Source organism: Pezoporus wallicus, unplaced genomic scaffold (assembly GCF_028554395.1).
Source record: "Pezoporus wallicus isolate ANWC-B61680 ecotype Strahan unplaced genomic scaffold, APGP_CSIRO_Pwel_v1 contig_7265, whole genome shotgun sequence".
NCBI classification, from domain to species: domain Eukaryota; kingdom Metazoa; phylum Chordata; class Aves; order Psittaciformes; family Psittacidae; genus Pezoporus; species Pezoporus wallicus.
In genome coordinates, this window is record NW_026635568.1 from 780,642 (window position 1) to 795,070 (window position 14,429).

Below are 14,429 nucleotides of genomic sequence, written 5' to 3' on the forward strand. Positions count from 1 at the left end.
GCGGGAGCACCGCGGCGGCGGCCAGAGTGTGGGGAGCACGGAGTGCGTACCCGGCCCGCGGCGGCACGGCCACAGCCGGGTCCCGTGAGCGTCATGGCAGGCAGCGGCGCGGCCGCCCTGTCGCCCCCGTCGTCTTCCCCGCAACCCGGAAGGACAAGTGGGTGCTGGGAAGATGGCGGCGGCGAGCGAAGTGGAGGCAGGAGCGGCTCCGGTGTGCGTGCTGGTCCTGGGCATGGCCGGCTCTGGGAAAACTACCTTCGTACAGGTGAGGGGCGGTCGGTGGGCTATGGGGAGCTGATGGTTTCACCAGCGGGGCCTGACGCCTCCTTGTGTCTCCTTAGCGACTCGCGGTGCACCTGCATGGGCAGCTCTGCCCTCCTTACGTGATCAACCTGGACCCCGCCGTGCACGACCTGCCCTTCCCCGCCAACATCGGTGAGTCCGCCTGCCCTATCCCGTGGTTTTGCGATGCGTAATTAAAGTTATGTTGAGTATGCTGCTTTTCACGTGTTTCTTGGGGTGAGGGAGCGGTGGGGTGTGTGAGGTATTTGGTTAGAGCCACAGAATGGTTTGGATTGGAGAGGATCTTAAATCTCATCTAGTTGTAGCCCTCTGCTACGGGCAGGGCACCTTCCGCTAGAGCAGGTTGCTCCAAGCTGCGTCCAAGCTGGCCTTGAACACTGCTAGGGATGGGGCAGCAGGTTTGTTTTTATTGTATTTAAGAGATTTCAAGTCCTAACATAAGAAGGACTTAAAGATTTGGTTTTTAATTATTTCAATTTAAATCCTTTCTCCTACCAACCTTAAATTTAGGATCAAAGGCATTCTTCCATCGCATGTGTACTTTAAAAGGCATTGATTTTAGAGAAAATACGTTAATAGAACAGACTTTATGCTTAGCCGTTCCAAAGGGCTTAATAATCTTTAGGTTTCTAAGGGTCCTGTCTCTTAAACTTTATGCAGTTTGTCACTCTCTTCAGAGGATAAGAAAGGTAGTGTTGACACAGAAGTTGTTTTATTGATGTCAGTTGAATAATGAGAGTATCTGTTCCAGTGGTGGATGTCTAGTAACATAGTTAGATACATATACTTTGTTAACTGGTCTTGATTAGCTGAGAATAAAATTCAACTGAAGCAGTTACAGCTAAATACTTAAATTGGTGGTGTTTCACATGATTTACATTGGGTTTCAGGTGTGTGTTGAGAGCATAGCTAATCTATGAGATTTTATTCTACTTGGGAGATTTTTCCTGATGGTGCTAGATTTATTACTGAGACAAAAGGAGACTTGCTAAAAGAGCTTTCATCTGTCAGCAAATTGATGAAGAAGGATATTTTAAAAGTAATATCCTAACACTATTTATATTTCTTTCTCTTCTAGATATCAGGGATACTGTGAAGTACAAAGAAGTCATGAAACAGTATCCTTTTCTGTCTAAATAATGATGATTGAAGTCTCAGATTTTGTGAAAATAGCCTCTCACCTCTGCACACTCTGATGAAGGATGCAGGAGGTGGTGTGGATTGCAGTAATGTAGAATACTGTGTGAAGATCAGTAGTTTTTGACCACGTGTTTCTTGCATGTGAGGTTAGAAACGAATGTTCTACCAGATCTGATGCTCCTGTTCCCTGTTCTTTTGAAGAGCTTTTATCTTTCTTTGCGGAAGCCAGCAGCCTTTTCCTCATGCTTTAACAAAACATTGTTGACCATATACAATATATAACAGTTTTCCACATTGTTTGACCATAATCCAAGTACTGTTACCTTTCTGAGTCTCAGTCGCTGGACTTTTAGCTTTTGCTGCACTGTAGTTTGGTGGCAGTAACGTTACAGTAAAATGACTGCACTTCAGAAGGGTATGGAGGTCTTTTGTTTCCTAAGTAAAAGCTTGTGCAGATGAAAATAATATATGGTGTTTGGATTTGATTTGCTATCATGACTATTACATTTAATATTTAGATGGGATGAAGATGGTGGGGGATATGATTCTTGATTTTTGGCTGTTGTGTGATTTAGAGTTACCAGCAAAGCATCCATGTATAAGTTTCAGTTTGGTACATAGATGGATTATTTGCTTTACTGTGTCTGCTTTCCTGAATGCAGTGTCTAGATACGGCCTGGGCCCAAATGGTGGAATAGTGACCTCTCTTAATCTTTTTGCTACAAGATTTGATCAGGTATGAGGTTGTTCCTATGTGATAGTGTGCTATGGATACTGTGCTGGGAGACTACAGGGGTGGTTTGTGTGTTTGGAGTTAGGATATTCTCTGTACAGAACCATGTGTTTTACAGTGCAGCAAAACTGCATTAGCTTTCATTTGAGATATTTCAGTTTTTCAGCTTTTTTAAAAGTAAAATTTCCATGTGTGCATGTCGTGGTTTAAACCCAGTCAGGTAATTCGTTCGCTCACTTCCCCCCCCTTTCTTGCCCTCCCCCTGCTCTCGGAGGGACGGAGAGGAGAATCAAAAGAATGCAACTCCCACGGGTTGAGATAAGAACAGTTTAGTAACCAAGGTATAACACAAATCACTACTGCTACTACCAATAATAACAATGATAATAGAAATAACAAGGGAAGAGAATACAACACCTCACCACCAACCAACTGATAACTCGGCCCCCCAGTCCCCGACCAAGCACCGACCCATACCTCCTCCAACCCTGCCGTCTCCCAGCCCTTCCGGCTAACTCCCAGTTACATCCTGGGCATGACGTGCTGTGGTATGGAATAGCTCTTTGTTCAGTTTGGGTCAGGTGTCCTGTCTCTGCTTCCTCCCAGCTTCCCCTCCTCCCTGGCAGAGCATGAGGCTCACAAAGTCCTTGGCCAAACCAAAACATCTCTATCAGCTCTGTTCCCGAGCTGAAAGTCAAAACACTGCACTGCACCAGCTACCAAGGAGGAGAAACATGACTGCTACTGCTGAACCCAGGACAGTGCAAAACATTCTTTAGTCTTTGTACATACCTGTTCTATTGCACCATGGTCTTTCATGTGGATGCTGTGCTTGTGAAGTAGGGAAGCTCAGTTCTAGAAAGGGGTTAAGTTTTCCTGGGTTTGTTTGATAATTGCTCTCTTAAATCATAATGCTAAATCAGTGCTGAGGTAGGAATTTATGTATCAGTGCCCAGTCTCTTAGTAAAAAGCTAGGGAACAACTGCATTGTTACACCATTTCTTTAGTTGGGTATGAAAACACAAACAAAATCAGGATTGTCTTTGACCTGTGCAGTCTTAGGGCATTTTCCACCCTTTCTTAGTAGGGCATTTTCACACACTGAAAAGCTTTAAAAGACTTTGATCTTCTTTTGATATGTACATGCAGGTGTGGAAGTTAATGCAGTTACAGTTAGGAAATTATTATGAAAGTTTCCTGTTGTGAGCCTAAATACAAGTTATGCTTTTTTTTCAATCAGGTGATGAAGTTTATTGAAAAAAGACAAAATGCATCCAAGTGAGTACATTCTGCCAAGTTCAGTTTTTCTGGGATCGGTGTGGGAAAAACATGTCAAATCCTGAAAATGCGCTCTGCGTGTTTTCTAGTTGTTTTTCAGCTTTGGCATGAATGTGATGTGGAAAAGGTCATAGGATTAAAGCAGATAAACTAGACTTTCTTTAGATACACTGAAGAAATGTCTGCTGATTCCAGTTCTGCTTTTCTTGTCTTCCAGTAGACTGTAATTTCATGCGCTGTTCAAACAGGCAATAATTCTTCTTTTGAAGAGTTTGCAGTACTAAGTGTCTATCAAATTGAAGCCTTTAACATTAATAGAATCTGAGGGGAGTATGTGCTTCTTAGTTACGAAATTCATACAGGAATTTTTCAAGCATGCCCATTAATCTTGTCACTGTCTGGGAGAAGCTTTCCTGATCTGTAACAGAATAATCATGTCATTTGCTGTTACGTGCTTGTGGTAATCTAGTTGGAATAGGACCTATTGCTTAACTAATTTTCCCTCTGGGGGGGATGACTTCTTACCAGGTATGTTCTTATTGACACACCAGGGCAAATAGAGGTGTTCACTTGGTCAGCATCAGGAACCATCATAACTGAGGCCTTGGTAAGTGCTTTCTACATAACTTGACAGTCATGTAGAGGCTGTGTGAAATAAATAGCTGTTGAACAGCATGTACTTCTAATCAAAGTATGTTTTACTTTGTATTTCCAGGCTTCTTCTTTTCCTTCAGTTGTTGTTTATGTGATGGACACCTCTCGCAGTACTAACCCTGTTACCTTTATGTCCAACATGCTGTATGCCTGCAGGTAAGAAAAGATGAAACTGCAGTCTGTGTGCTCTGATTGCTATGTCTCTTTGGAACTTTGGAGGGGAATAACAGAATAGTTTGGTTTGGAAGGGACCTTTAAAGACCACCTAGTCCACACTCCTTGCAACAGACAAGGACATCTTTCACTAAATCAGGTTGCTCAAAACCCCGTTAGCTTTTAGTGATGGGGCATCCACAGCTTCTCTGGACAACCTGTGCTAGTGTCTCACCACCCTCATTGTAAAATATGTCTTCCTTATGTCCAGTCTAACCCTACCCTATTTCAGTTTAAAACCGTTCCTTGCTCTGGTCTGTGTCTCCATCTTTCTTACAAGCCGCTTTATATGCTGAAAGGCTGCAATAAGGTCGCCCTGAAGCCTTTTCTTCCCCCGGCTGAGCAACAGACCCGTCTTCATGTTAAACCAGGGACTAAATACTTATGTAAAGATCAGCATATCTAGAGCTGTCATAATTCATCACAAATGTTGGTAAAAGATTTTTAAAAAACTTACCAATCCTTGTACCAAGGTCAAAAGCTGACTATGCATAAGGTGTCTCATTAGATGCTGCAATTTCTGACAGCGTTGATCTAGATGCTAGAATACATACAGTGAAATGAATATGTAAGCTAGTGTTTCAAGGTAACTTTGCTTTACAGATGTTTTGACTTACTTGAATTCATTGCTCGGTTCACAAATAGCATCTCAGAACCTAAAATTTGAGTAAAAATATTTAGAAAATGCGAAGAGAGTTAAAAACAGATCTGATAGTCATGGAAAACAGTAATCAAAATCAACTGAGTGTGTGGGAAATTTTCTATCTTACAAATGCATGCTGACATCTGGGGAGCATATTTTGTTCACCTATGATAAGCAGGTTCTGGGTAAAAACTACATTCTAATTGATGTGGAGGAAAATAATTATCTTTTGAAATCAAATATATTCAGTTTTGCACAAGTCTGGTCTGCCTTGTGCTTGTTTGCTGTTCTAGTGAGATTTAAATTAATTTCACTTTTTTGTGTGTGTGTCCCACAGTATCCTGTATAAGACAAAGCTGCCTTTCATTGTTGTCATGAACAAAGTAAGTTAAAGCTTTGGTTTCTGTGTCCTAGTGGAACATTGTTCTGTTTAGCTTGCTTTGCTGTAGTGTCTTTGTCTTACTACAACAATAGATTTTTCTAGAAAAGAGAGGCTGGGAGGGAGCTGCAAACTGAAAACTGAATCTAAAAGGGTCTTTAGTATATAAATGCTCAAGAAAAATCAGGGATGTTACACCCAAACATTCAAGTTTGAGATAATACTAACAATTTGAAAAATGTTTTGCACCGTAACCCAAAGCTATAAGGAAATTTAACTTTGTAACATAAGGGTAAGTTCATCACTGAATCCGCCTTACAGACCCCCACCTTCTCATAACAGTTGTCTTAATCATTAATTATTTCTACTCAGCAGCAGACTTACAGTGAGAATTGTGTAACACCTGCCTGTTTTGAGGAAGGAGTCCCATGTATTGTAGCAGGCAAAACTTAAAGGTGTTTGGTCCTGATCAGTGACACTAAAAATCTGTCAGTAGACTGCTTGAATACTAATCCATGTAAAATTCTGGAACCATCTCACCTGCTTGTGTCCACTGTCTCATTTAGATTATAATTCTTTAGGTCAGAGCACAGCTCACATTTGATAAAGATCCTTTAGGCTGATATCAGGTGTGGAAATGGCTCCTTCTCCCTCCTAATCCCCAGGCCAATCAAGAAGGCATGTAATCTTCACTGAGGACTGTCTTGTCTGTCCTCAATCACACTATTTCTAATATTTACAACTTAAACTTTCTTTTACAGTATGAAATTTTTGGATGCCCCCTTTCAGTAAACCATAAAGCTTTTAGACTTGCAATTGTTTCCTTAAACATGCCTTCTTAAAACTGGGATAGAGATTTTTTGTCTTTTCTTCCTGTATTCAAGCAGTTGGTTTGATACAAACAGAGCTTGAAAAACTTCAGACGAGGGCTGAATATTTTCAAAAGATCAGTACTTTGAAAGTAAATTTAAGATGGAAATTTTATTTGTGCACTTAAAAACCTATGGCTAAGAATTCATCATTATTACTTCTGAAAGTTTTCTCTTCTTCTAGACTGACATAATTGACCACAGTTTTGCAGTGGAATGGATGCAGGACTTTGAGACTTTTCAGGATGCCCTGAATCAAGAGACATCCTATGTCAGTAACCTGACTCGTTCTATGAGTTTAGTGTTGGATGAATTTTACAGTTCACTGAAGGTAAGAATCTTCCTTTCACTACCTCTCAAAAGCCTGGAGAAGAGAAAGCTCATTGGTATCACTGAGGTATATAAATACCTGGTGGGATAATATGAGAGCCAGGCTCTTTTCAGCAGTTCCCAGTTGTCCTGGGTTCAGCAGTAGCAGTCATGTTTCTCCTCCTTGGTAGCTGGTGCAGTGCAGTGTTTTGACTTTCGGCTCGGGAACAGAGCTGATAGCGATGTTTTGGTTTGGCCAAGGACTTTGTGAGGCTCATGCTCTGCCAGGGAGGAAGGGAAGCCAGGAGGAAGCAGAGACAGGACACCTGACCCAAACTGACCAAAGAGGCATTCCATACCACAGCACGTCATGCCCAGGATGTAACTGGGAGTTAGCCGGAAGGGCTGGGAGACTGCAGGGTTGGAGGAGGTATCGGTCAGTGCTTGGTCGGGCTTGGGGGGCAAGTTATCGGTCGGCTGGTGCTGAGGTGTTGTATTCTCTTCCCTTGTTATTTCCTTTATCATTATTATCACTGGTGGTAGCAGTAGTGATCTGTGTTATACCTTAGGTACTAAACTGTTCTTATCTCAACCCGTGGGAGTTGCATTCTTTTCGATTCTCCTCTCTCTGTCCCTTCGAGAGCAGGGGGAGGGCAAGAAAAGGGGGGGAAGTGAGCGAACGAATTACCTGACTGGGTTTAAACCACGACACCAGTGAAGACAAGAGGAAGTAGACATGAAGTGAAATACAGGAAACTGTTCAAACAGAAGAGGAAAAAAGAACTACTGTAATTTTACTTATTGAGCCCTGGAAAAGGTGATCCAGAGAAATTGTGGATTTTCCATCCTTGGAGATACTCAGAACACACTCAGGCAAGATCTTATGCAACCTGTTCTATTCAGTCTTGCTTTCTGAGCAGGAGAAGTTGGACTAGATGATCGTCAGAGGTATCTTCTCACCTTAACCCTTTTGCCCTTCTCTAAAAGGGCTTTGCCACCACTCTTTTGAGCTGAAATCTGTTGATGAGCCTTGCATTTTGGGGGCAAAGACTTGCTGATTTGAACATAAAGTAACTTGAGTTGCTTGTCGCACTGAGTGGCAACCTGAATCATTTAGTACTGAATTAGTCACCTGAAGAAAGCTAAGATAGGCTGGTAATTGGTAATGTTCTGTATTCCAGTGTCTCACATGTGAGACAATTTTCCTTGTTCTGAAAGTATCAAGTATAGTTGGTAATTTACTATGTAGGAAGAAGGGAAAGGGCTTCAGAAACAAACAAATCCTCTTATTTCTGCTGACTCAACAAAAAGTGTTATTTTTTTTTTCCTCGCTTACTGGGGTTTGAGAGGACGAATCCATTCAGTTTCTCTGAAAACACTGTACATGAGAGGGCGTTGATGATCCTGTAATCTGTGCTAAAAGGGTTCAGTTAATTGTGTTTTTCATCAGCTTTTACAGGAACAAGCAGTTGGTTTTGTGGCTATTACAGGAAAGCTAATGAAAATAATTAAGTGATTCCATTCATACAGATAATGATAATTTTGCCAAAACAATACTGTAAGTGTCCTATGTGGAACAGTATTCAGTATTTCAAAACAGATTGTAGTGGTGCCATGTAGGACTAAAGTATTTGCTAACCAAATCTTTGTATGCATGTCAAATCTGTTAGAACAGTAGACTGGAGAGCAGGATTATAGAGTAGAAGGCAGCTTGTACTTAAATTTTGGGATTTGGAAAAATGTGAGATCTGAGCATGACATGAATGGTATGGAATAAGGGGTGGCTACTGTCCTGAGTTCAGCAGTAGCAGTCATTTTTCTCCTTCTTAGTAGCTGGTGCAGTGCTGTGGTTTTGACTTTCAGCCTGGAAACAATGCTGATAACACCGATGGTTTTAGTTGTTGCTAAGTAATGTTTACCCTGACCAGGGACTTTGTGAGTCTCATGATCTGCCAGGGAGGAGGGGAAGCCAGGAGGAAGCAGAGACAGGACACCTGACCCAAACTACCCAAAGGGGTATTTCATACCACAGCACGTCATGCCCACTATATAAACTGGGGGCAGTTACCTGAAAGGGCTAGATCACTGCTCAGGTTCCAGCTGGGTATCAGTTGGCAGGTGGTGAGCAGTTGTATTCTCTTCACTTGTTATTTCCCTTATCATTATTATTATTGGTGGTAGCAGTAGTGATTTGTGTTACACCTTAGTTACTAAACAGTTCTTATATCAACCCATGGGAGTTACGTTCTTTCAATTCTTCTCCCCATCCCTCTGGGAGTGGGGGGAAGAAGGGGTGGGGAGTGAGAGAGTGAGCAGCTGAAGGTTCTGAGTTACCAGCTGGGCTTAAACCACGACAGCAATGAAAGTATAAATATTTGTATCTGCACAATGCCTAGACTGTTGCTTAAAAATCCTTGGACTGCTTGATTGTCTACATATTTACTGTATTTTTGATAAGATGCAAGGCTGTGCTTGAAAAAAAGTCTTCCATTTGAAAGAGAGTACTTAAGACCGTTTTGCTTATTAAAAAGTGGGAGAATTTTCATTAGAGGATGTAAGATTGTTAAGGATGTTGTGGTTGAAGCTCAGCTGGCAACTAAGTACCACAATGAAACCAGGACAACGAGTCACCAAGTACTGGCAGATAAAAGTCTTAATTAAAGACATTTTTAGATAATTGATGTAATAAAAGCTGAACAAGTGCCCAGAAGTGTAATGACAGAGAAGTTCAAATTAGAAAGATGTGCATTTTGAATATAGTAACTGATTACATAGTAACTGATTAAAATCTCCATCTCTTGCTGTTCTGAGGGTTGAATTGGGTACCTCTTCAAATTTGCTTCAGCTAAATGCAAAGTATTGGACAGAATTTCAACTGCAAAAAGCCAGTTTCTGTGGTCTATTTTCTCTTTAATTCTAGTACACTGATATTGCAGCATTTATAATAAAGTTCAGAATGAGAACTTGGATTATTAAAAATAACCAAGTAAACAGAAGAAAGACTTGATCATTCTTTTAAATTGCTCTATCTTTTTCATTATGTTTAGCCATTATATTGTCTTACCTTTGTTTTTTTGGGGGGTAGTGAGATTGGAGGTATAAGGATGGGTACAGAGTAAGTAGTGTTTTTTAGCTGTTGCTTCCCTCTCCGTGGTAAAATTTGTAAAACGGACAAGAAAATCCAGGTTCCTGAGTTAAATAGAGGGGCGAAAAGGAAGAAAACCCAACCCACACACCTCCATAACAAAACAAAAAACCCAACCAACCAACCAAAAAATGGAGATAACAAGAATTAACATCAGGTGGAGAAAGAAGTTGAAAGTAGGAATGACAGAAGTGGAAGTATTACTACATTCTCATATGCCACTGTGATGATTAAATGGGTATCTTTAGATTCCCCTGGGGGGTTTCTAGTGAGGCGGGGTTTGGGGAAGGGGGGGTGGGGGTGTTCTTTTTTTTTATGATGCTGGCTCTGAACAGATACTTAAGAACTTGGTTCAACTCTCTTCAGTTCTCATATATGTTTTTTTTTTTTTAATAGGTAGTTGGTGTTTCTTCTGTGGTCGGCACAGGACTGGATGATTTTTTTGTTCAGCTCTCTAAAGCTGTAGATGAATATGAAAGGTAAGGTGATAACCTTTGGTCCCTGACTCAGTGGAGACTTGTTGAAGTTACTGATTTTGATTTGAAGGGCTGTACACTTTTTGCAGCCAATGTAGTTCAGGGTTTATAACAAACTTCAATGCAAAAGTCAGAATGGAAAGCAGCATTCGGAAGGAACTGTTTGGTGATGGATTTTTGTCCTAACTCTTCAGAGAAAAAGACCCTTTTATTCCCTTACCTTTGAATTTCCCACATTTGTTACTCTCTAAATGTGCTCTTTCCCTGCATCCCATAATGTGTTCCGCACCCATAGTCAGCCACCCCTCTGTGCTTGCAAGGTGATCCAGAGAGCTCCTGATAAGGCATGGTGATGGATCTCATGCCAGGACCATGGGGCTGATTGGGAGGAGCTAGGATTCCTCCAAGTCCTTAATTTGGATTCCTTGCCTGCAACCCTGTCCCTGTGTTCTTCTGGGCGTGTTGAGATGGTTCTTTAATGGTTTGATGGCTCTTCTGTGATGGGCCTGGGAGTATCTGAGTAGGGTGTTCTTGGTGCTGCTTCTCCTACTCCCCAAATGTCTCCTTTGTGGTGTTGAGGAGTTTTACTGCATAACCTAAAAGTTATTCTGGGACACAGTGCCTACATAATGAAACCCTAGTTAAGGGTTTCCTATAAGCTATCAGTGTGTGCTTGCAGCCCAGAAAGGTGATTGTATCCTGCACCATATCAAAAGAAATGTGGCCAGAGGTCGAGGGGGGGATTCTCCCTCTACTCCACTCTTCTGAGACCATGCCTGGAGCACTGTGACCAGCGCGGCAGCCCACAGTTGAGCAAGAAATACATGGACCTGTTATAGCTGTTCCAGAGGGCCATGAAAACAGTCAGTTCTGGAACATCTATCTTATGAAGAAAGGCTGAGAGAGTCAGGTTGCTCAGTCTGGAGAGGGGGGAGGCTCAGGGGAGACCATATTGTGACCTTTCACCATATAAAGGGAGTGTACGAGAGAGGCAAGGGAGCTTAGAGCAGATGATCTTTGAAGGTCCCTTCCATGCCACACTCTTCTATGATTCTAAGAAGAGGGTATCCTTACTTCATTAGAGAAATACTTCAAAGGTCCCATAGTAGTACAATAGTTTGGAAGTCTGTGAACAGTCTTGCTATATGAGCTCCCACTGAGCTGTCTTAGGAAACCCAAGTCTTGGCAGAGAAAGTCGTGTCTGTGATTAGAGTGATAAATCTGCTGATCAGATACAGCAGTGAAATGACTACCTCAGTGGCTTGCTCCTGGCAGCCTCTGCCCTGGGCACCGCTCGGTGCGGGTGGGATGCTCTGAGACGTGGGTTCCTCCCCCTGTGCTGCCTGCGTGTGGTGCCCGCATACAAGTGGGTCACCCTAGGGAGGCGGAAGGGAGTGTTCCATGGAGCGGTGCTCAGGCTGCTCCTCTTTGCCCCTGCAGTTGTCTTGTGACATGGGTTAGTGATGGTCTCGGCAGCCCCGGGGTAATGGTTGGACCTGATGACCTTAAAGGTCTTTTCCAACCTGGTTGATTCTATGTTTGAGATGGTTTTTCTTATCTAATAAGATAGTATGAGAAAAGTTTGCTATTTTAATGAAGTACATTCACTTATTTTGCATCCATTGGTTTCAGAATCCAAATGTGGGTAAAAATACTGTTAGTCTTTCTGAAATGTCCTTCAAACATGAAGAGAACTTTTCTAGAGAAGATTGTTTTTTGGGGTAGAAACAAGATGATCCTTACTTAATATGTCATGTATTAGTTCACACTGAATGTACTCTACTTGTGTTTTCAGAGAATATCGTCCAGAATATGAACGCCTGAGAAAAACACTGGTGGGTATTTTTAACTTTTATATACCTGGGCAGTGTATCTTGGTTTCACTTTTATGCACACAATTGCTTCTTTATTGGAAGGATCTAACATTTCATTTACTAATCATACTCATTGTGGGAAAAAATCCTGTTCTGAAGCTCACCATCTGGTTTTTCTTCCCGGATGTGGTGGAGCATATCTTCACAAAAATAAAGATGTTTTTTTTTAAATCAGATGTTCGACAGTGGGTTAATGCTAATAATTTATTTGGGCAAATTGTGAGAAAATGGTTGGGAAAGATTTTTATATCTTCCATTCAGAATGATAGAGACTTTTTAAAAAACGTGGCAAAGTGATTTGTTGGGAATATCACAGTATCTCTTTGCACCAGCGAAAGATACTGTTTTGAGTTAGGCAGTTAATAATGATGACTGAATTGCAGTACCAAAGTCATTCGTTCTGATTACCTAGAGCTCTGGCTGTCCAAAGGACAGTTCTCTGCAGGCACAACTTCACTTGAGTTTGTCTTCCTGATGCTGCTGGAAATGTTCTAGAAGCCCATCAGGCTGGAGGTTGCTTTCCATGCTTATCCAAAAGTTCCATGTAACCTTAGTTGTAATGTAAAGACCTGCTTACTTACTTTGCATTCTGGCTAGGGGAAATTGGGTGAGATGAATCTTCTATTGATTTTGTACTCAAAATCCACATGTAACTTTGTACCTACAGGAGAAAGCTCAAAATGAACAAAAGAAGGAGCAGCTGGAACACTTGCGGAAGGACATGGGAAGCATGTGTGTGCAGGGCAACACACTTGCAGGTATGTTAGTAGGAAGATACAAGTTTACTGCAAAAGTCATCTGAAGAGTCTGCCTTGAGAAGTCACTTAGTGCTTTTCTGTCTTCACAGCGAAAGCATGGAAGCAGCTTCATGCTAGGAAGGACAAGTAGAGCTTTAGTTCCTGTGGGGTTAGACTTAGCTCTTTATGTCAGTCACACACATGGAAAGAAACCCTGCCATGTAGATAAAGTGGTGAAACTGTCAAATTAGAAATAAGAAAGCTCTGCTGTTGGTTGAACTGTTGCCTTATTTGAGGTTAAGTATGGTGCTCATGCAGTCTGTTCTGCATCTTTGTAATCCACAAGCAGCTTTCTGTCCTTTTAGAGGAGACATTTACTGCTGTGTTTATGTGCAAATAGAAGCTGTTGAGGCACAAACTTACTTGTTGGCTTGCTGTTTCATGTATAGCTGTTTCTGTTCAAGGGTCTGATGATGCTTCTGCTATGGGTCCCTCCGAGCTGATCCTAACACGAGGAACTCTTGATGAAGAAGAAGAAGAGAGGGAGAGTGATACTGATGATATTGACCATGAAGGTAAGGGAATAGAGGATCTGATCTGATCTAAAAACTGCCTGTCTAGTCGGGAAATATCCTCTGTATTTCATTAACTGGATTGAGTGAATTGGGAGCCTAGAAAATAAGCAAAGATTGTCACCTAAATATAGGTGTCTGAATATGTAGCAGAAGCCCAGCTGCAATGCTTAGTTCAGTAAAATGTTTGTGAAAGTAATGAAATTGAAGATCAAATAGACGTAATGTGTTGCTCTACCTAGCCTGACTAGCTTTCTTCAGTAACAGTAGAACATGTGGTGAAATAGTACTGAAGTGTGGATTTTTTTCTCCCCCAGTTACTGAGGAGAGTCATGAAGAACCAGCCTTCAGAAACTTTATGCAAGAAACGCGGGTGAAATACCAGAAAAGCAGCAACCCAAACAAATGAGATCTTCAGAAATGGTTTGGAATCCCTTATGATGGAGTTAAAAGTAAAGGAACAGCATAAACTTGCATGGAACCATGCATGAAGTCTTCTGTCTATGAACAGCTTCCTCTGATACATTTCTGTCTTTCTCCCTGCAGTAACTTTTGGTCATATAAGTTGAAGGTATTGTAACCAACTGACTGTGCGTTTGGCCATCTGCCACTAGGACTTCCTGAAGCTGAAGGAACCAGATAACTCCTTTTTTTGCTCCACATTCTTTAGATGTGCCTGTTGAGAGCATCTAGAGTACTTTCTGGTCTCCAAAAATGCATTTTGTTCACCTTGGGCAGACAGGTGTCTGCTGCAGCCAGGACACAAGTGAAATCTGCTGTGAAACTTCATCAGTCTAGCGCTGATGTTTTGGTTTTAATTAAATATATTTTATGTACTAACAAATGTGTGATCGTTAAAGGAAGGAGATTTCATTTCACTGTTCTAATGCGAGAGTTTGTGTCTGTGCTTACAGCCCATTCATATGGATTCATAGCAAATGCATCTTAATTACAGAAGTAGAAGTGTGCCAGTCCACTGATCAATGACTGTGGTCCTCCTCCCTGCCCACTTCAATGGGTCCGTGTATTTCCTGTGCCGAATACTCCAAAGTTGAACGTAATACTCCAGATGGGGTCTTACAAGAGGAGAATAGAGGCACAGGA

At 41.7% G+C, this 14,429-nt stretch overlaps 1 protein-coding gene across 2 annotated transcripts; it reads left to right on the plus strand.

Annotated features, from left to right (window-relative positions):
- The first annotated feature begins 111 nt into the window (after positions 1 to 111).
- GPN1 (GPN-loop GTPase 1) lies at positions 112 to 14,122 on the plus strand. 2 transcript variants are annotated; one of them, XM_057396868.1, is made up of 14 exons: positions 112 to 265; positions 342 to 435; positions 1,382 to 1,421; positions 2,113 to 2,179; positions 3,417 to 3,454; positions 3,983 to 4,061; positions 4,170 to 4,264; positions 5,302 to 5,347; positions 6,397 to 6,543; positions 10,063 to 10,145; positions 11,938 to 11,977; positions 12,684 to 12,774; positions 13,218 to 13,328; positions 13,643 to 14,121. In XM_057396868.1, exons 1-14 carry the CDS (start codon positions 173 to 175, stop codon positions 13,732 to 13,734), a joined length of 1,116 nt encoding a protein of 371 aa, XP_057252851.1. In that variant the 5' UTR covers positions 112 to 172; the 3' UTR covers positions 13,735 to 14,121. The 2 variants fall into 2 exon arrangements, with proteins under 2 accessions (XP_057252851.1, XP_057252852.1); XM_057396869.1 differs by lacking the exons at positions 112 to 265; positions 1,382 to 1,421; positions 2,113 to 2,179 and having other exon boundaries at positions 13,643 to 14,122.
- Positions 14,123 to 14,429: the final 307 nt, after the last annotated feature.